The sequence below is a fragment of the Myxocyprinus asiaticus genome, chromosome 7 (genome assembly GCF_019703515.2).
Source record: "Myxocyprinus asiaticus isolate MX2 ecotype Aquarium Trade chromosome 7, UBuf_Myxa_2, whole genome shotgun sequence".
Classification (NCBI taxonomy): domain Eukaryota; kingdom Metazoa; phylum Chordata; class Actinopteri; order Cypriniformes; family Catostomidae; genus Myxocyprinus; species Myxocyprinus asiaticus.
Genome location: NC_059350.1, coordinates 51838556 through 51859864, shown reverse-complemented (window position 1 = coordinate 51859864; position 21309 = coordinate 51838556). Strand labels below are relative to the sequence as shown.

General features: G+C 36.3%; 1 protein-coding gene across 1 annotated transcript; it reads right to left on the bottom strand.

The window, feature by feature from the left end:
* Window positions 1-111: 111 nt before the first annotated feature.
* LOC127444350 (glutathione S-transferase LANCL1-like) lies at window positions 112-18186 on the bottom strand. The gene is made up of 11 exons (XM_051703656.1): window positions 18133-18186; window positions 16845-16945; window positions 16608-16725; window positions 12643-12850; window positions 9751-9898; window positions 9221-9367; window positions 7715-7897; window positions 5453-5629; window positions 2141-2213; window positions 1634-1712; window positions 112-1548 (listed from the first exon to the last, which is right to left on the bottom strand). The coding sequence occupies exons 2-10, from the start codon at window positions 16929-16931 to the stop codon at window positions 1636-1638; spliced, it is 1218 nt and encodes a 405-aa protein (XP_051559616.1). The 5' UTR covers window positions 16932-16945; window positions 18133-18186; the 3' UTR covers window positions 112-1548; window positions 1634-1635.
* Between the last annotated feature and the right edge of the window lie 3123 nt (window positions 18187-21309).

Here is a 21309-nt window from a genome sequence, read left to right as displayed (position 1 = left end):
AGTGTAGAAAAAATGGTTATAGACACTTGTCATTTTCAACCCCAATGTTAATGCTTATGTACTGTTTGACAAGACAAATGTGAATAAGAGCAGACCACTGCCAGCAAAACATATTTTTCCTTGTTTTTAATCGGCATGTAGGTGAAAATGAACATTTTTTTTATTTTTATTTTTTGCAAATACATGCTAACAGATTCTACCATCTAACACATGTTTGCCTTGCAGCACATCCTCTGATATCACTACCAGTATTATCAAGAGATAAAAAGGGAAACAAATGTTTTATATATTACTAATGCATATAGCAAAAACATAAATCTTACTGAAAGCATATTAACACAGTCAAGTGTCTTTTGTGAGTGTTATCTTAAAGGGATAGTTCACCCCAAAATTGTAATCCCTCATCATTTACTCACCCTCATGCCATTCCAGATGTGTATGACTTTCTTTATTCTGCTGAACACAAACAAAGATTTGTAGAAGGATATCTGAGCTCTGTAGGTCCATACAATGAAAGTAAATGGTGGCCAGAACTTTGAAGGTCCAAAAAGCATATAAAGGCAGCATAAAAGTAAACCATATGACTCCAGTAGTTAAATCCATGTCTTCAGAAACAATATGATATGTGTAGGTGAGAAACAGATCAATATTGAAGTCCTTTTTTACTGTAAATATACACTTTCACATTCTTTTGTTTTAGGCGACTCCCATTCTTTGAGCATATCACCGCCACCGGGGCAGGGAGAAGAATTTACAGTAATAAAAGGACTTAAATATTGATTTGTTTCTCACCCACAAACATCATATAGCTACTGAAGATATGGATTGAACCCTGAATTACTTTGATGTTGCCTTCATTTGCTTTTTGGAACTTCAAAGTTATGGACACCATTCACTTGCATTGTGTGGACCTACAGAGCCGAGATATTCTTCTAAAAACCTTTGTTTGTGTTCTGCAGAAAACAGAAAGTCATACACACATGGGATGGCATGAGGGTGAGTAAATGATGAGAAAATTTTCATTTTTGGGTGAACTATCACTTTAAAGCTGTCGACTCTGTGAATGCACTTCCACTTAAATTTACAGGGATGGTAAACTTAACACCGCAGTGTTGAAATTACGTCAGAATATATTCTAACAAATACATCAAAATATTGAGTCACGGAAAACTGCCTTAGTAACATTTAGAAACATTTCACACACACACACACACACACAGAGAGAAAAAAAAAAAAAAACAAACCAGAAAAAAAAAAAAAAGTGTAATCTGTTAAGCATATGATTGATAATGAACAATTAAAAACAGCTTTGCTTTATAATCTCGAAAATACAGTCCCATCCACCTTTCATTAGATTAGAGTGAAGAGCATCTCTCTGTAGTACTGTTTCACACATGTACATCAACTCTCCTAAGACATTGAGAGAATTCTGGCAGACTTGAAATATGCAGACATACATGCAGAGTGACAGTACTATTCCACTTTCAGAAGATGCAATCTTACAGCTCTACGAAGCTCAAGCGAAAAAGCTCAGCCGTCTGGAACAGTCTGGAATGATGCAATTAAAAGTAATGAAGTTTATTTGCATGATTAACATATAGATTGCCAAACATTCATAAAGAGGCATAGTTACCTTTACACTTCAAATGCAGGGAACTTTGCTCTAGCTGGTTGCAGCAAATCAGCCAGGAAATAAATAGTGCCTGCCATTCCTTCATAAGAAAATATAATAAACCAAGATGTATTTCATCACTACTGCTACTCGTAAGTCAAACCACAATCAATTTCCCCCGTGCATTAAATACATTTTTAGTACATTATAGGGCTAGGTGAAATCTATTGAATAATTACAATATATTTGCAATGACTTTGCTGATAATGTAAAACTGTGAATAACGCAATTATTTTAATGCACTTTTAATTTGGCCATTAAGTTTCTAAAGACGACAGATTCTAATTGGTCAAAATTACTGTTTGAAGCAAATACATAAATAGAGATATGTCATAAAAAGCTGAAAAAAGTATACATTTTTTGTATATGTTTTAGGCTGTACTAAAACAATCCCCACCCCTTAAAATGATTTGTTGAAAAGACCTATCTGAACTGTATACAAACATAAATGCATAACTCTTACTATACCTTCAAACAGAGAAAACGGAGTATCTGGAGTCTGGCAGCCATGTTTACCATAATTCATGCACCAATCTGCAAACTACAGATGAGAAGACATTAAATCCCATCATGCCTTGGTACACATAACAGGAAATGACAGCATTCCTCATGACAGCAAAATGATTTATAACAGCTTTCAGCCGTTACAAGAAATATGTATTAATTAACACAACGACAAAGCGTTATTTCATTGAAGTGCTTTGACCCATGATTAAAAGTGTTGCTTCATAAAACTTTACATGAGGAGCCAGAAACTCAAAGTCGTAGAAATACATTTCAAAATATTAAATTATTAATAAAAATAAAAAAAAACATCTGACAAAACCAACTCATAGTGACAGCAAACCAATCATTAGTGTAAGCTCAAATGTGGCTAATGCATGAACTTTATTCACTCTTTTTAATAAAGCTAACTAATTCAGTGTATTGGAAAACCTCTAAAAGGGGTTATGTCATTTAAATATATATATATTTTTGTTTAAATAAAATATTCTTAATTACAGCCCATTTGCAATTTTAGTCAAGGTTTCTTGAACCAAATGATTAAGCTGACCATGCCATTGCGTCCTCTGACCCTGATGGGCACCATTTTGCCACTTTACCTTGAAAACTTCCCAGTTAACGTCCTCTGTGCCCCTTCGCATTTGAAATGACTATATCAGTTTGTTGATTTCATTCTTAAATATATAATCTTAAAGAGATAGTTCACCCAAAAATGAAGATTAATTTTCTCACCCTCATGTTATCCCAGATGTGTATGACTTTCTTCTGCAGAACACCAATTATGATTTTTAGAAGAATATCTCAGCTCTGTAGGTCCATAAAATGCAAGTGAATGGTGACCAGAACTTTGAGGCTCCAAAAAGCACATAAAGGCAGCATAAAAGTAATCCATAAGTCTCCAGTGATTTAATTAATGTCTTCTGAAGCGATCCAATCGTGAACAGACCAAAATGTCTCATCAATGCAGTCTCTGGGCACAATCACGATTTTAAGCTCAATTACACTTCCTAGTGCTTGACACATGCGCAGAGCGCTAGATGGCACTAGAAAGTGTAATCGAGCTTGAAATCATGATTGCAAAGTAGACTGCAAATGTCAAGATATACAGTGAAAAAGGAGTTACATTTTGGTCTGTTCTCACAGAAAACACTCTCCAGTTGGATCGGTTCAGAAAAAGTGGATTAAACCACTGGAGTTTTATGGATTATTTTATGCTGCCTTTATGTGCTTTTTGGAGCCTCAAAGTTTTGGTCACCATTCACTTGCATTTTATGGACCTACAGAGCTGAGATATTCTTCTAAAATTTTTTGTTTGTGTTCTGCTGAAGAAAGTCAGTCATACACATCTGGGATAGCATGAGGTTGAATAAATGATTAGAGAATTTTGCTTTTTGGGTGAACTATTCCTTTAAGGGTTTGTTATGGGTTTAGATATATTTGGTCCTCGCCAATCTAATACTTTTTTTTGGGATAGGGGACAGAGCTTTGAGTGTTGAAAGTAAGAGTATCTTTCGCTAACTTTAATTTCAAAAGTTAGTTACAAAACAAATTTATATATATATATACACACACACACACACACACACACACACATTTGAAGTCAGAAGTTTACATACACTTAGGTTGAAGTCATTAAAACTAATTTTTTTACCACTCCACAGATTTAATATTAGCAAACTATAGTTTTGGTAAGTCGTTTTGGACATCTACTTTGTGCACAACACAAGTCATTTTCCAACAATTGTTTACAAACAGATTGTTTCACTTTTAATTGAATATATCACAATTCCAGTGGGTCAGAAGTTTACATACACTAAGTTAACTGTGCCTTTAAGTAGCTTGGTAAATTCCAGAAAATGATGTCAAGCCTTTAGACAATTAGCCAATAAGCTTCTGATAGGAGGTGTACTAAATTGGAGGTGTACCTGTGGATGTATTTTAAAGGCCTAGCTTCAAACTCAGTGCCTCTTTGCTTGACATCATAGGAAAATCAAAAGAAATCAGCCAAGACCTCAGAAAAAAAAAAAAACTGTGGACCTCCACAAGTCTGGTTCATCCTTGGGATGAATTTCCAAATGCCTGAAGGTATCACGTTCATCTGTACAAACAATAGTACGCACTTATAAAAAACCATGGTACCATGCAGCCATCATACCGCTCAGGAAGGAGACGCATTCTGTCTCCCAGAGATGAATGTAGTTTGGTGCAAAAAGTGCAAATCAATCCCAGAACAACAGCAAAGGACCTTGTGAAGATGCTGGAGGAAACAGGTAGACAAGTATCTATATCCACAGTAAAATGAGTCCTTTATCAACATAACCTGAAAGGCTGCTCAGCAAGGAAGAAGCCACTGCTCCAAAACCACCATAAAAAGTCAGACTACAGTTTGCAAGTGCATATGGGGACAAAGATCGTACTTTTTGGAGAAATGTCCTCTTGTCTAATGAAACAAAAATTGAACTATTTGGCCATACTGACTATTGTTATATCTGTATGATAAAGGGTGAGGCTTGCAAGCCGAAGAACACCATCCCAACCGTGAAGCATGGGGGTGGCAGCATCATGTTGTGGGGGTGCTTTGCTGCAGGAGGGACTGGTGCACTTCACAAAATAGATGGCATCATGAGGAAGGAAAATTATTTGGATATATTGAAGCAACATCTCAAGACATCAGCCAGGAAGTTAAAGCTTGGTCGCAAATGGGTCTTCCAAATGGACAATGACCCCAAGCATACCTCCAAAGTTGTAGCAAAATGGCTTAAGGACCACAAAGTCAAGGTATTGGAGTGGCCATCACAAAGCCCTGACCTCAATCCGAAAGAACATTTGTGGGCAGAACTGAAAAAGCGTGTGTGAGCAAGGAGGCCTACAAACCTTACTGAGTTACACCAGTTCTGTCTGGAGGAATGGGCCAAAATTCCAGCAACTTATTTTGAAAAGCTTGTGGAAGGCTACCCAATATATTTAACCCAAGTTAAACAATTTAAGGCAATGCTACCAAATACTAACAAAGTGTACGTAAACTTCTGACCCACTGGGAACGTGATGAAAAAAATAAAAGCTGAAATAAATAATTCTCTCTACTATTATTCTGACATTTCACATTCTTAAAGTAGTGATACTAACTGACCTAAGACAGAGAATGTTTTCTACGATTAAATGTCAGGAACTGCTTAAATGTATTTGGCTAAGGTGTACGTAAACTTCTGACTTCAACTGTATATTCATGTTAAGTTAACAGATGTACAATCTAAGTTTAAGATTAGCCAGACTCACCACACAGGCTCTGTAGAGGTGTTTGGGATCTTGCGTGATCTTGAAAAGAGCCAGGAAACCATAAGCGTTTCCAGCAGCTCCATGGCAAAGCCCATAGCCCTTCTTCAGAAGACCCCTCTGCCAGATCAGCTCCCCACACTGCAGTGCATCCACCAAATACTGCTTTACACCAAACACCTGGAAAGGAAAACAGCTGATGCAGTCCTTCTATACTAGTCCCAATAACCATACTGTAATTCACTTCCATACATCTTACACTAATAAAAAAAATGTAACCAATCAAAGAGAAATCATAAGTATGATCTTTATGATTTTTTTAAAATAAGAATTATATTATGTAGCATAATAGTTTCACTATTTGTAAGCCTTCTACATGTGCATTGTATATTGAGAGTAATGTATAATGTGTACAGTATGTGCTGACAGAACGTTTATGTATTGTGTGTACACAATATTGTCTATGCCATTGTTGCTAAAGAAAAATGTTTGTCCAGGTCTCGAATACATAATATACAGGTGCATCTCAATAAATTAGAATGTTGTGGAAAAGTTCATTTATTTCAGTAATTCAACTCAAATTGTGAAACTCGTGTATTAAATAAATTCAATGCACACAGACTGAAGTAGTTTAAGTCTTTGCTTCTTTTAATTGTGATGATTTTGGCTCACATTTAACAAAAACCCACCAATTCACTATCTCAAAAAATTAGAATATGGTGACATGCCAATCAGCTAATCAACTCAAAACACCTGCAAAGGTTTCCTGAGCCTTCAAAATAGTCTCTCAGTTTGGTTCACTAGGCTACACAATCATGGGGAAGACTGCTGATCTGACAGTTGTCCAGAAGACAATCATTGACACCCTTCACAAGGAGGGTAAGCCACAAACATTCATTGCCAAAGAAGCTGGCTGTTCACAGAGTGCTGTATCCAAGTATGTTAACAAAAAGTTGAGTGGAAGGAAAAAGTGTGGAAGAAAAAGATGCACAACCAACCGAGAGAACCGCAGCCTTTCTATTGTCAAGCAAAATCGATTCAAGAATTTGGGTGAACTTCACAAGGAATGGACTGAGGCTGGGGTCAAGGCATCAAGAGCCACCACACACAGACGTGTCAAGGAATTTGGCTACAGTTGTCGTATTCCTCTTGTTAAGCCACTCCTGAACCACAGACAATATCAGAGGCGTCTTACCTGGGCTAAGGAGAAGAAGAACTGGACTGTTGCCCAGTGGTCCAAAGTCCTCTTTTCAGATGAGAGCAAGTTTTGTATTTCATTTGGAAACCAAGGTCCTAGAGTCTGGAGGAAGTGTGGAGAAGCTCATAGCCCAAGTTGCTTGAAGTCCAGTGTTAAGTTTCCACAGTCTGTGATGATTTGGGATGCAATGTCATCTGCTGGTGTTGGTCCATTGTGTTTTTTGAAAAGCAAAGTCACTGCACCCGTTTACCAAGAAATTTTGGAGCACTTCATGCTTCCTTCTGCTGACCAGCTTTTTAAAGATGCTGATTTCATTTTCCAGCAGGATTTGTCACCTGCCCACACTGCCAAAAGCACCAAAAGTTGGTTAAATGACCATGGTGTTGGTGTGCTTGACTGGCCAGCAAACTCACCAGACCTGAACCCCATAGAGAATCTATGGGGTATTGTCAAGAGGAAAATGAGAAACAAGAGACCAAAAAATGCAGATGAGCTGAAGGCCACTGTCAAAGAAACCTGGGCTTCCATACCACCTCAGCAGTGCGACAAACTGATCACCTCCATGCCACGCCGAATTGAGGCAGTAATTAAAGCAAAGGAGCCCCTACCAAGTATTGAGTACATATACAGTAAATGAACATACTTTCCAGAAGGCCAACAATTCACTAAAGATGTTTTTTTTTATTGGTCTTATGATGTATTCTAATTTGTTGAGATAGTGAATTGGTGGGTTTTTGTTAAATGTGAGCCAAAATCATCATAATTAAAAGAAGCAAAGACTTAAACTACTTCAGTCTGTGTGCACTGAATTTATTTAATACACGAGTTTCACAATTTGAGTTGAATTACTGAAATAAATGAACTTTTCCACGACATTCTAATTTATTGAGATGCACCTGTATATAATGAACGTATTCTTCAATTTGAAGTGTAAGTCCAATCCTAATTCAGTTCTTAAAAAAAAAAAAAAGAAAAAAAAATAAAATAAATAAATAAATATAAATCTGTAAAGCTCAAAATACAAAGGGGACTGAAATGCTTTAGACCACTGGGATGGATAGTTATACCTTGAAAGCCTGTATCAACATGTAGATAACTCCTGGAGAGCCGTGACACCAGTGCACCAGAAGATCTCGAGAATCCCCCACAGATGGTGGGTAATTCCCTGATGGAAACTTCAGCTGGCACATGTAGTTAATGCTGGGTTGGACCAGAGAGGAAATCCTGTCCTGTCCAGCAACAAAACCAGGCTAAAGGGGGACAGATTGAATTACCATTAGATTTTCTCATGACTTCAACAATTACAAAAAACCACCCATTTGAATTTCCGTGACTTTTCCAGTTGTTTGCGATTTCCGGAAACTGATTTTGTGTTATATATATATATTTTATAATCCCCTGATACTTCAAAGTTTTCCATGACAGTGGAAACTGTAGAAAAGTCACTTCAAAGCAGCATATTCTGATCCCATACTAGGCTCAGAAATGAAAAGGGAGCTCAGGGCAGAAATGCAAAAAAATGCCAAAAAGCACATTTCCTCTGAAGGTATTACTCTGTTTTTTTTGTTTGTAACATCTGATATAGTTCTTAATATTCTTTTATAGTCATGGTTATACATATTATGGCATAAAATGTAAGTATATTGATTTCATTCTTAGTGTAAGTAATCAATTGTCAATCTTATGGGAATAGTTCACCCACAAATGAAAATTCTCTCATCATTTACTCACCCTAATGCCATCCCAAATGTGTCGGACTTTCTTTTGAAGAACACAGACAATGATTTTTAGAAGAATATTTCAGCTCTGTAGGACCATACTATGCAAGTCAAAATGGTCCATGGTTAAATCCATATCTTCAGAAGTGATAATGATAGGTGTGGGTGAGAAACAGATCAATATTTAAGTCCTTTTCTTTTTTTACTATAAATTCTCCTCCCTGCTGGTAGGTGGTGGTATGCACGAAGAATGCACATCGCCAAAAAAGAAAAACTCTGAGAAATGAGAGCTTAGGAGGGCTGCTTGAAAAGTAAAAAAAATGACTTAAATATTTATCTGTTTCTTACCCACACCTATCGTAACGCTTCTTAAAACAAGGATTTAACCACTGGAGTCATATGGATTACTTCAATGCTGCATGTATGTGCTATTTTTGAGCTTCAAAGTTTTGGACCCTGTTGACTTGCACTATATGGACCTGCAGAGCTGAGAAGTTCTTTTAAAAATCTTTGTGTTCAGCAGAAGAAATTCATACACATCTAGGATGGCATGAGGGTGAGCAAATGATGAGAGAATGTTTTATTTTTTGGGTGAACTATCCCTTTAAGAATTTGTATGAATGTATTGATTACATTGACATGAACAGATGACACACACTTTGCTTAAAATGGTAAAAAAAAATATGGCCACATAAAGGTAAAATTTATTCCAGGTGCAAATATTGCCCATTAATGTAAATGTTAATTTCAGACACTGTCTCATATGATTATTGGACTCCCAAGGGAAAGAAAAAGCCTCCTGAATGGCAGTCCTAGAGACTGAAACTCTTCATAAAGTACAGTGAATTTGTTCACCTGCATGAGGAAGTAGTAGATCCCTGACAGTCCATGGGCGGCACCCACATACTCCTCCTGATACCACTCGTACATCAGAGGAGTTTGTTCCTGAATCCTGTTTTTCTGAGACAGACTCTGTCCAGATGCCAGTATAGCTTCACAGATCTTTAATAAACACAAAGACTTGTTAGGTACAAGTCAAATGATGAATCAAATGAATAAAATACAACAAGAAATGGCTTTTGCAAATGTGCAATACTTTCTCCTATGAAAATGATTATGCAACCAAAGACAACTATAAGCAAGCCATTCGTACTGTAATCGAACAAGCTTGCTGATAGGACAACATTTGGCTATTTAGTGATTTTAGGCATTGAGAAAGACATTACATTTTGATCAAACGTTTTGAAAACCAGCATATTTAATGAGAACAGGAACATAAATATAGTAATTTGGGTCAGTTCTGATTTCATGTTGTCTTTCAAGTTCAATCCATACATAAGTAAAACTTGTATTACCCTGAATGTTCAAGAATGGGGTTAGCTGACCTGTTGAATGTATTGGATGGGGATAATCTCCTGCTGAAATTGCTGGTTGATGAAGATGAGGGAGTAAAGATACCCCACTCTACCATACAGCAGCTCATCAGGAAGTCTGCCGTTCCCCTGCACTACACACTGGTGAAACTGCAGGAGCCTGGAAACATTTGAGCAAATAGATGACAATAAGCTCCCTTGGGAATAAAAGCCAGTCAGGACTGAGAAAGCAAAACAGTATGGAGAAAGAAATGCTGTCCCTTAGTAACTGCCCATAGTAAGATTTATCCATCATCGTTCTTTTGTCGGTATTCTTCCCATTTACACTCTTTTATACAACAATCTTTGCAGTTGAATAACTGTCATCATAAATTACCATAACTGAGTGTAATCGGCGTATACTATGGCCGTGTATAGCATGTTAGCGCATTAGCATCATGAATTTAGGATGTAAACAAGGCAAATTGCGCATTTTTTACTGCATATATATTACTTTAAATCACCATCAAGTGGTTTAAAAAAGCATCTTTTACTGATCTAGTGTGAATTCTACTCATAGAATGAGGCATAATGTCACTGATAACACATTTTAATGTCACATTAGTTAAGGTTTTACCGAGTGTCCTCATATTTAAATGTACTTCTAAACGCCAACCGCAGCGGTGTGGCAGGTGTCTGAATGTTTGCAAACAGTATACCATTGCTCGGCTGTTTTGAACTTCTTTTTACCCCTGAACGTAGAAGAACACCTCCGCAAGTATATCAGGGCCTTAAATCTATCACAATTCACCCTCATCTCACCATCTTAGTATGAGATCTTTATGGAAAGAAACCATTAGGAAGCAAAATACAAACAATCCAACAACCATCAAATAATCTCCAATCTAACAATACAATAGTTTTGACACATGATACTAGATTCAACATGCAGAGCTGCCAACAAAACAGAACTCCAGACTGCAACTAAAATGGTCACAAATGCGACCAAAAATAATTGATTGTGACAATCCTTTAAAATCTAGTCGTAACTGGTGACAGTCGGGTTGTGTGCATTCATTTGCGGTTTTGTCAGATATCCTCTTGTGATTTATTGAATACATCTTTAGAGTGCGCACTTGTATGTCTCACGACGCTTTTCACCCATTCTGTTTCTGACGAGCTCGCTGCACCGCACGCAAAAACAAACCCAGCGTGAGAGAGTCGTGAACAAATTACTCTTTTGAACCGGGTCTTTTTCACGAATCACCCGAAAAGAACAGGGTTTGAACTCAGGAGCTCAGGTTAGCGGTTTGAATCAGCTATTCATTGTTGAACAGCAATCTAAATCGAGCAAATCTGTGATATGGCAACTAAAAACAGCCATTTGGCTCCTTAATGTTTCAGTTTAGGAGCCAATGGGTCGTAAGTAATTTTTTTTTAGTCTGGAGCCCTGCAAAAACTATATTTTGATAGTCACTCTGTCAATATATCTCTTTTATAGAAGCGAATGATATTCAACTAGGCATGTCATAAAATATTGATCGGCACATTATCGATATGTTTTTGAGGCATTGATCTATAAACATTAGCCAACATTTCAATAAGAAGCCTAATTTGCATGCTTTCCAATTGAGTCAGTTGGGCTTCTGTTGATTGTCTGGCGTAATAGCATTGAGAGACCACAAGGGGGTGATACAACATTTTCTGAAGCAGGTCGCAAGGCACAGGAATCACAACATAGGATTGGTATTTTTAGAGCTCCTTGCACAGGACGCATACACACAAAAGTTCTTCAAGAATGAAAGTGATGTTCATGAGTTTGCAGGTTAGAGTATGAAACTGGTTTAACGGCGCAAACTAAATGATTAGAAATGATTATGCAATTATTTCATTCAATCATTATGTTTCATTCAAGTTGTCAAAAAGACATACTTGTTACAAAGAAAATACATTGCGTAGGCTATGTGAAAGATTCATATCCACAATATATCATCCACTGATGGCTAGAATAAATAATCGTAGTCCTTTTAAAATTATTTGGGTAAAATTTAATGGAAACTATGCGAGTTACGCTCCGCAACGCTGCAGAGTTTTGAGCAGCCTCGAGAGACGGCGAGACCGCGCTGTGTATGACCTTCATAGAAAATAATTATTTCGAATTTCAGAATGCGCCATGTCACGTCCGGTTTGCAAATACTATTGTGCAACTGGTAGCCCTATTTATAACTGAAAAAATCCTGATATATATCGATAATCATCAGGAAAATCCTCCGATTATCGATGTGTGAAAAAGGCATCGATCCCTAGCCTATATTCAGCTCATCCATTTGGTTTTAAGTGGTCAATATATGATATATATATATATACAAATAATGGTTCGTTGACAAATAAGTATACCCGAGATGATTAAAAGGAGAAATATGCAAAGTTCTTAGAAATGTAATATTTGTGTTTTTTTTTTTTTATAGGTTTCAAAAAAGTTCTATAAAAAGACTTTCAAAATGTTGTGTAACCAGGTAATACAATATTTTTGAGTGTGTCTTGATCCTCATTTTCAAACATATTTTAAGGTAAAAAGTAGTTTTAACTATTCATGAACTATATCATGTTTCAGAATTTTTTTTAAATTATCTGATATTATTAGGAGTCACACAAGGGTCTACAGTGGTTATCTCTGTGATTTAATTCCTGTGTTAGGGTTTTCTTGTCAACAAAATGACTTAACACTAATTTAGTTATTTGTTTGGGGTTTAAATTCAGCATCTTTATTATATAATAAAGATTAGAGTTAGGGTTAACTTAACCCTAACCCTAAAAAGCATCTGTATTATAAAAGAGGTGTATTCAAGTCATTACCTATATGAATTGCATTTGCAATGTATTTTTGAATGTAGATGGGGTAGAAAAGTTCAAACACCACCAGACCTGTTCACACACTCCTCGGCCTCATGAGGTTTCTGGAGGCGATGATAGACCACTGCAGCTACAGCCAGCGGTCCTGCATCCCCGCACAGGAAGGTCGCCCAGCGCTGGGTTAAACTCCTCAGACTGAGACTGACATAGTCCAGAGCCCTCTGCAGGTAAGACGGATCTCCAAACACACTGTGGAGATGCAGGTAGAGAAGGGAAATACCTGCAATTGGATGAGAAGGAGATTAAGGGGGATATTGATATTTTAAGACGATACATTTATATTATCTTACAGGGCTCCACACTGCGACTAAAATGGACGCAAATGCAACCAAAAATAATTGATTGCGATAATAATTTAAAATCTAGTAGCCGTTGGCGACAAACGGATTGTGTGCGTTCATCTACAGTTTCGTAAGATATCGTCTTGTGATTTATTGAATACATCTTTAGAGGGCGCACCACCAGTGTGTCTCGAGCCGCTTTTAACCCATTCTGTTGTGATGAGTTCGCTGCACCGTATGCAACAACAAACCCAGCGTGAGAGATTTGTGAACAAACGACTCTTTTGAACCGGGTCTTTATCATGAATCACCCGAAAAGAACTGAGGGTTTGATCTCGAGCTCAGGTTAGCAGTTTAAATCAGAGTCACTTTCTCAGCGAATCAGCCGTAGTGTCAATGAGTTCATAACTAGGAGTGCAGACATTTCAAAATAAGTCTGTTTTTCAGGCTTATTTATAATTAAAACGCCCGCATTATGTACCACTTTTTTTTTCTTTCTGGCAATTATTGATTGGGATTGGAGTAGCACAATAAACTGCATCTGTGATTTAATTCAATTTCCATTCTTGTAGTCTCTGTGTCTGGGCCATCCGGTAACAGTAAAGGAAGACTAAGGCAACATTGTAAAACAATTTTTATTATACACACACACTGTATTAGGAGTGTAACGGTTCTCAGTAAAAAAAAAAAAAAAAACGAACCATACGGTTTGCCACCCACGGTTCGGGAAGCATTGGCATCTCAGTTGGTTCACCTCAAGAAAACAAAGTGTCAAACAGACACAGGCACAGTTCCAACCTCTGCTAATGCACTTGAATGGATCTGTAGATGGATACGCTCCACCTGTGTTTCACATGGGTCAAATTGATGACACAGTTCTGCAAGTGTTGTGTGTAGTTGAAAATAGCAAGCGGAGAAAACGAGCTGCTGATAGAGAAGCCCCCTGCATTTCTCCTTTCTGGGAACATTTTCTTTTTGCAGTCAATTACAACAGCGATGGTCTAAAAACGTTTACAAAACAGGCACTGTTTGCAAACATCGCTCGACAGGAGTGCCGTATGCTGGTAATACATGTCAATAACGCGCATGAGGGTTTATTTAAAACACGCATACAGGTTCTTCCCCTTTCCTCGCGCAGCTGTAATCTGTCGCAAACATCAATAATGCGCTTTGATTAATGGCATTAAGATGCTGTTATAGTAATACATTGATACATGACTAATCTTTTGCGCCGACATCACCCAGGGAAAGAGCCGCAGGTGAGAAGAAATGGCACACACTCCCTTCCAGTGCTAATTCGGAAAGTCATGAAACAGTTACTAAAGCGTTTAGGGTGTTCATGTGGGATTTCCACGTATGACTGAAATACTTGAGCTGCATTATCACAACATCCCTTCTCGTATGCATTTTCATAGCAAGGTTATTCCTTCTATAGTGATGTACAGCTTCCGAATATTGATTATATGTTGAGATTAATTTGAAGTGCACTTTATGTTGATGCATGTAGCGTATTAGTGCAGGTATTAAGTTAAAAGGTTGATTTAGTAATTAGAGAAAATGTTAGTTTTTTTAGTTAAGGACCCTGACAAAAATTAACCATGGTTTTACTATAGTAATATTGTAGTAACCATGACTGTTTTCACCATAGTTTTCTGAACAGAAATTATGGTTGATACAATTAACCATAGTTTTATAACAGTAATACTGTAGTTTCTATATAGTAACCATGATTTTACTATATATTGTAACCATGACAGTAACCATGTTTATATTGTGGTTACTATGATTTTACTTGGTTAAACGATGGTTACTGTTGTAAAACAATGATTGTTATTTAAGGGCAAACATGTTGAAGCGTTTACCAAATAGATTATTCTTTGGATTTGGCAGTAATATTTGTTTTATCTGAACAAAGCAAATACCAAACCGTACCGAAACCGTGACCCTAAAACCATGATAAAAACCGAACCGTGAGAAATTCGAACCATTACACCCCTATACTGTATATGAGATCCAGCTTTTGGCACTTATAACAATTGAAGGACTTGTACACAACTATTACACAAGGTGCAAACATTTAATGATGCTCAAGAAGGCAACACACTACTTTATGCATACTATACTTTATGTAAATATCTGTAATGTAGATTCTGAAGGGCAGTACTAAAAAAAATCTTTTATCTCTTATCTTTGTATTAAATATGAAAGGGGTGTGAACATTTGAGACAAAAATGGAATCCAAACTTATCTTCTCAACTTTACATGCTGTAAATTAAACCTCAGATTAATGGGTTATTATCAGCAGTTTTCCTTTTCTTCTGCTTTCTATCTAAATCGAGCAATTCTGTAATTTGGCAACTAAAAACAGCCATTTGGCTCCTTAGTGTTTTAGTTTAGGAGCCAATGGCTCCCAAGTCATTTTTTTAGTCTGGAGACCTGTCTTATCTAATATAAGATTATTAGAACTGTCAGAATTAATGCGTTAATCGCACGCGATTATTTAAGTTTAACGTGTTAATTTTTCTTAATCGCGATTAACGCATTTACCGTTAATACAGCATAAACACTTGTTGGGAGGGCGGAACCTTTGTAATGTGTCAACCCTGAGTTATGACAGTGACGGACACACCACAACAGCGCTTCCCTGTCAGTGCTAAAATGATGGAGAAATACCTTAGCGTTATTATCTGATGTATAAAACAAGCACAGATGAGAATTTTGATAGAAATCAAGTATTTTCAGCCTATGTGAGGCACATTTTAATTACCACAGAAGCACATCAAGTCTTAACTATCACTCCGCATTTCACAAATACTCAAAGTGATGCTTGATGCTGGCGTTTATGCTCTGCCTTGAATCATGAGCGCAACTTCATGATTGCTGTAGGAAAGCAGACAGCCACAGTCTACTGGCAGATTAATATTGTGGAGGACGAAAGTTTAAGAGATTTATTGCCCACTGCAATAAACACTAACCTATGGGGACTAAAGCCATCTTTACACCGTAAAGGTGGCACAGAAGCTGCATCTGAAATGGCAATTAGACGTATTTTCACAGAGCAGGAATAGATACATTTACACAGCAGTTGCAAATGCATAAATAATGTTATGAGATGAATATTTTAAAATGAGATAGAGAATATAGAAATATGAAATGAATGAATACTCAACCCATGGGGACTAATTCTTTCAATGAGTCAACTTCCCAATTAGACTTTGGAAAGTTTAAATTTAGATGAATTGGTGATATTTTAGTGCATTCCTGTCTTTATACTGTGGAAGGCTTTGTTTGGAAAATATTAATAAAGCATTATATTGTTACATATTGTTTTGTTTTCTTTCCTAATATGCAACTAAATGCATTTTGACAGGAAAATAAGTATATATGGTGTCAATTTTTAAAATATGCGATTAATCGCAATCATTTTTAATCGACTGACAGCCCTAAAGGTTATAGATATTTTTTCCATTCAAAGTTAATACTCTTTCTAAACCAGGTTACAAATGTACTAAAGAGTTTTTCATAAACCTCATAACTCTCACCGACTATGACTATCGGCTACCACCTTGGTTATCTGCCATAATTTCTCTGTTAGTGCAACAAATGCATATAGGCTGATATCAATGCTTGTTTGTTCAAACAATAAAAAAATGCATTAATAATGATGTTTTCATAAATGTATGCATCCAATCTCACCTGCCCAGCCAGTGTAGCAAGTACAGTCTCTGGGATCGGCATTCTTCAGTCCATTCTCCATGATGGCCAGAAGCTCACCGATCTTTCTGCTTATATGGCTGGCAAAATTATGGGTCAGCTGCACAGAGTAGAAAATGAGATTAAAAAATATGAGAAAACAGATGTTAATAGAGGGTAAGCAAATGCATTTTGGTGCATATTGTTAAGTGGATGATGGCAGCAGACACTACTACTCACATTGCCCTGCATGTCAAACATGTCTTGTGCACATCCAGGCCCTGAGTAGTCGGCATAGGGATTCTTTAAGGCTCGTTGTTCAGACATTTTTCATAAGTGATCTAAAACAAAATGTAACACAAGAGGAGGTTAATATAGAGGACACATGGCTGAGGATGCACTACATATTGGCTGTGTCTCAAAACTTAAGGTAACTATCATAATGGGCACAACATTTTAGGGCACAAAAGGTGCATTCAAAAGATTAATTTAAAAAAAAATTTGGCATCATAGGCGTATTCAAGCATATAAATAGAACATTTCTGGGCGTGATAGGCACGTGAACAATTTAGGGCATCATAAATGCGTTCGAATTAAACCGTTTTTGGTTTCAAAGGTGCATTCGAATGAACATTATAGGTTATCACAGGCGTGTTCGAAAGTTTAAATCGATTTTATTTTTTTGCATCATAGGCACATTCGAACACATGAATCAAACCTTTCTGAGCACGATGCACGTTTGAATCGAGCGATTCAGTACATCATGGATAGTTAAGGACATCATAGACATTTTTGTGTATCATCGGACTATTCGAACGTTCAAAAAATAAATAATAAAATAATAAAAAAAGACCATCATAGACGCGTTCGAACTTTCAAATAAAAAGTTTTACGGCATCAAACGCGCATTACAAAGTTTTAATCGTTTAAAAAAAAAAAAAAAAAAAAATCTAGTCATCACAGGCGCATTTGAACATATGCATCCACCTTTCTTGGGCATCAAAGGCGCGCATTCAAATAGAACAATTCAGGGCATCGTCCGTTTCGAATCAAAACATTTTAGATATATCATAGCTGCGTTCAAATCGAACATATTTGTTACATAATAGGTGCGTTCCAACATTATCATGCGCATTATCAAAATTCGGTCTAGATTGACTGCTCACTCAGTTTTGAAACACAACAAAAAAATTTAGGGCCTTTTGCATGAATACGGGCAGGCCCAATGTCCCGCCGCATGTCAGGAAAGTGTTGATTATCAATATCTATCCACTGCTTAATTATGCATTATATATATTTGCATCGAATTAATTACTATCTCAGCTTAGACATAAAACTGTTGTCTAGAAATAAGCGCTCCCCTTGTGCACTCTCATGTGCATGAGCAAAGCCCTTCATGTCACAATATGCATACTACAAAATACAAATTCATGGGTTATTAAGGTGCAGTTAAGTTTTTTTTCTATCGATGCATTCTTGCTAATACATTTTAAACAATACAAGTTTGTTTTATTACAGCTAGACATACCGCTATCTCTGCAGCGCTGTTAGATCCTTCTTGTCTGCTCGCGGGACGCTCTGCTTGAGTATTATTTCATGTCGCCATCTAGTGTACAGGAGGGATTCTGCACCATTAATCTAAAGAATTACATTTCAGAAATTAAACAAACATGTACTTATCAACGCAGTAAGTGCTCAAGCCAAAGTTCAGCTTTCTAAAATGTGCTTTTAAAAATTTAATATTAAGTTGTGTTCACTAACGCACACATTACTGTTCTCTATATTGAGAAAAATGTGTTTCTTTCTAGGCCTACACCAAAAACCTGTTGTTTTGGTGGTTCTTTCTGCTTGCACCAATCAAACCAGCTAAACGCTATAAAGCCAGTGAAACCAAAGGGCTCCAATAACTGCTGACCAATGAATTTCCATGAGTTTCCAATGAACTTTCTAGTCATTTTATGATTACTGGATTAGGATTTTTAAATATCATAAAATCTATTTATATATAAATTCAATTCCCCTTTATATAAAACAATTATCCTTTTAAGTAGTCTTCACACAAAAAGTTTCTGATATTTGAAAGTGGTTCCCTCTATGAGGGAATTGCTCTAAAAGAAATATCTAGCCAACAAAATATTTTAAAGTAATATATATATATATATATATATATATATATATATATATATATATATATATATATATATATATATACACACACACACACACACAGGCATTCCAAGACAAATTCCTTGTATGTGTAAGCATACTTCGCAATAAAGCTGATTCTGATTCTGATTCTGATTCAACTGATCACAATGTATAGTCAGGACATTAATAATGTGAAAAATTACTATTACAATTTGAAAAAAAAAAAAAAAAGTTCAGAACTTCTTAAACTACTACAAAGTGTTCTCATCAAAAAATCATCCACGTGCAGCAATGACAGCTTTGCAGATCCTTGACATTCTAGCTGTCAGTTTGTCCAGATACTCAGGTGTCATTTCACCCCACGCTTCCTGTAGCACTTGCCATAGATGTGGCTGTCTTGTCGGGCACTTCTCACGCACCTTACAGTCTAGCTGATCCCACAAAAGCTCAATGGGGTTAAGATCCATAACACTCTTTTCCAATTATCTGTTGTCCAATGTCTGTGTTTCTTTGCCCAATCTAACCTTTTCTTTTTGTTCTTCTGTTTCAAAAGTGGCTTTTTCTTTGCAATTCTTCCCATAAGGCCTGCACCCCTGAGTCTTCTCTTTACTGTTGTACATGAAACTGGTGTTGAGCGGGTAGAATTCAATGAAGCTGTCAGCTGATGACATATGAGGGGTCTATTTCTCAAACTAGAGACTCTGATGTACTTATCCTCTTGTTTAATTGTACATCTGGTCTTCCACATCTCTTTCTGTCCTTGTTAGAGCCAGTTGTCCTTTGTCTTTGAAGACTGTAGTGTACACCTTTGTATGAAATCTTCAGTATTTTGGCAATTTCATGCTTTGTACAGCCTTCATTCTACAAAACAATGACTGACTGATGAGCTTCCAGAGAAAGCTCTTCTTTTTTTTTTTTTTTTTTGCCATTTTTAACCTAATATTGACCTTAAGACATGCCAGCATACTGTGGCAACTCAAAAACAAACACAAAGACAATGTTAAGCTTCATTTAATGAACCAAATAGCTTTCAGCCATTTACAATATAATGGCAAGTGATTTTCTAGTACCAAATTAGCAATTTAGCATGATTACTCAAGGATAAGGTGTTGGAGTGATGGCTGCTGGAAATGGGGCCTGTCTAGATTTGATAAAAAATTACATTTTTCAAATAGTGATGGTGCTGTTTTTTTTTTTTTTTTACATCAGTAATGTCCTGCCTAGACTTTGTGATCAGTTGAATGCCACTTTGGTGAATTAAAGTACAAATTTCCTTCCGAAACAACAAAATCTATGCATTATTCCAAACTTTTGGCCGCCAGTGTATATGTATATATACACTACCATTCAAAAGTTTTGAAACACTTACTCATTCTTTATTATATTTTTTTTCCTTCACATTTTAGAATAAGAGTAAAGTCATCAAAACTATGGAATAACATAAATGGAACTATGGGAATTATGTTGTGACTAAACAAAATCCAAAATAAATCAAAACTATGTTATATTTTAGCATCTTTAAAGTAGTCACCCTTTGCCTAGAATTTGCAGACATGTACTCTTGACATTTTCTCAACCAACTTCTTGAGGTATCACCCTGGGATGCTTTTTAAACAGTATTGAAGGAGTTCCCATCTATTTTGGGCACTTATTGGCTGCTTTTCTTTATTATTTGATCCAAGTCATCAATTTCAAAAACTTTTTTTTAAATTAAATTTTAGTTTTATAATGAAATCAATTAATATGTTGGCACAATTATATTTTTGTCTACAAAACTAATTTCAAACATTTAAGCAAACGCCTTCAGATCAAAAGATTTTTAAGATCATGAGAAACATTTCAGTCAAGTGTTTCAAAACTTTTGACCGGTAGTGTATACATACAGTATATATATATATATATATATGTATGTATGTATATATATATATATGTATATATATATAAATATATACACCCTCACGTGACCTCGCATACACATGCGTGGATGTTGTATTTTGGGTTTGAAATAGCCGATGCATAATTTTAATGCATTTAAACCAATTGAGACCCTGGGTTGTCAGTAAATTGTTTGTCTTTGGGAGAAATGGCAACAAAATTACATCTGGTAAGAAACCTAATAAAATTTTTACATTGAAACCTGTTTGAGTCAAAATATTAAAGTTTTTAGTTTCATCCGATATGCCATTTATAATATTATAGCGATTTTTCGCGAAACGCCACACTGCTAAACACAATGTACACTACTGTGTACTTTAGCAAAAAAAAAAAAAAAAAAAATCGTAGAAATCCTATATTTAATGTGCATTATCACACTGAGAATCAATGGGTTCATCCAAAAACTGAACAAATGTTGCTTTCAGAGGCTTTATATGGAGTTAGGATGAAAATAAGGTGCATTTCGTACTGTTCAGAGACAAGTGCAGACAGACAGCACACTGTTGGTTAAGTCATTCACTAAATAGGGAGCAAGGGAGCATCCTATAGCTTTTCTATGCAGCTAGGTGCATTCCCTCCTTCAATCCAACCAAAAGTTCAGTTTCATGCTACAGATGATGTT